At 73.3% G+C, this 262-nt stretch overlaps 1 protein-coding gene across 1 annotated transcript in view; it reads right to left on the bottom strand.

The window, feature by feature from the left end:
- LOC119586824 overlaps positions 1 to 262 on the bottom strand; it is a gene marked incomplete in the record, with an annotated part of 127,989 nt that overhangs the window by 79,911 nt on the left and 47,816 nt on the right. The window contains 1 exon segment of the mRNA XM_037935549.1: positions 2 to 212. Within this exon segment, the coding sequence (XP_037791477.1) occupies positions 2 to 212 (211 nt within the window).

Here is a 262-nt window from a genome sequence, read left to right as displayed (position 1 = left end):
GTGGCGTGGTGGATGGAGCCAGCGGAGAGGTGGTGAGGGGAGAGCGAGGCGAAGCTCTCCCTGCGGCGGCGCACCTCCTCCGTCGAGGCCTGCCTTCCGGCGCCCCCCGACGCGTAGCCCCCCGTGCGCCGCCGCCACAGGGTGGACTCGTCGACGGAGCGGCGCACCGTCGGGGACAGGGGGATGCCCGCGCCGCCTGAGCCATACTCCAGCTGCGGAGGGAAGCGGAGGCGGGGTTAGTTCTGACGGGCACACAGGGAGT

This window comes from Penaeus monodon, chromosome 22 (assembly GCF_015228065.2).
Source record: "Penaeus monodon isolate SGIC_2016 chromosome 22, NSTDA_Pmon_1, whole genome shotgun sequence".
NCBI classification, from domain to species: Eukaryota; Metazoa; Arthropoda; class Malacostraca; order Decapoda; family Penaeidae; genus Penaeus; species Penaeus monodon.
Note: the sequence above shows the minus strand (reverse complement) of the source record. Positions and strands in the feature narration are given on the sequence as shown.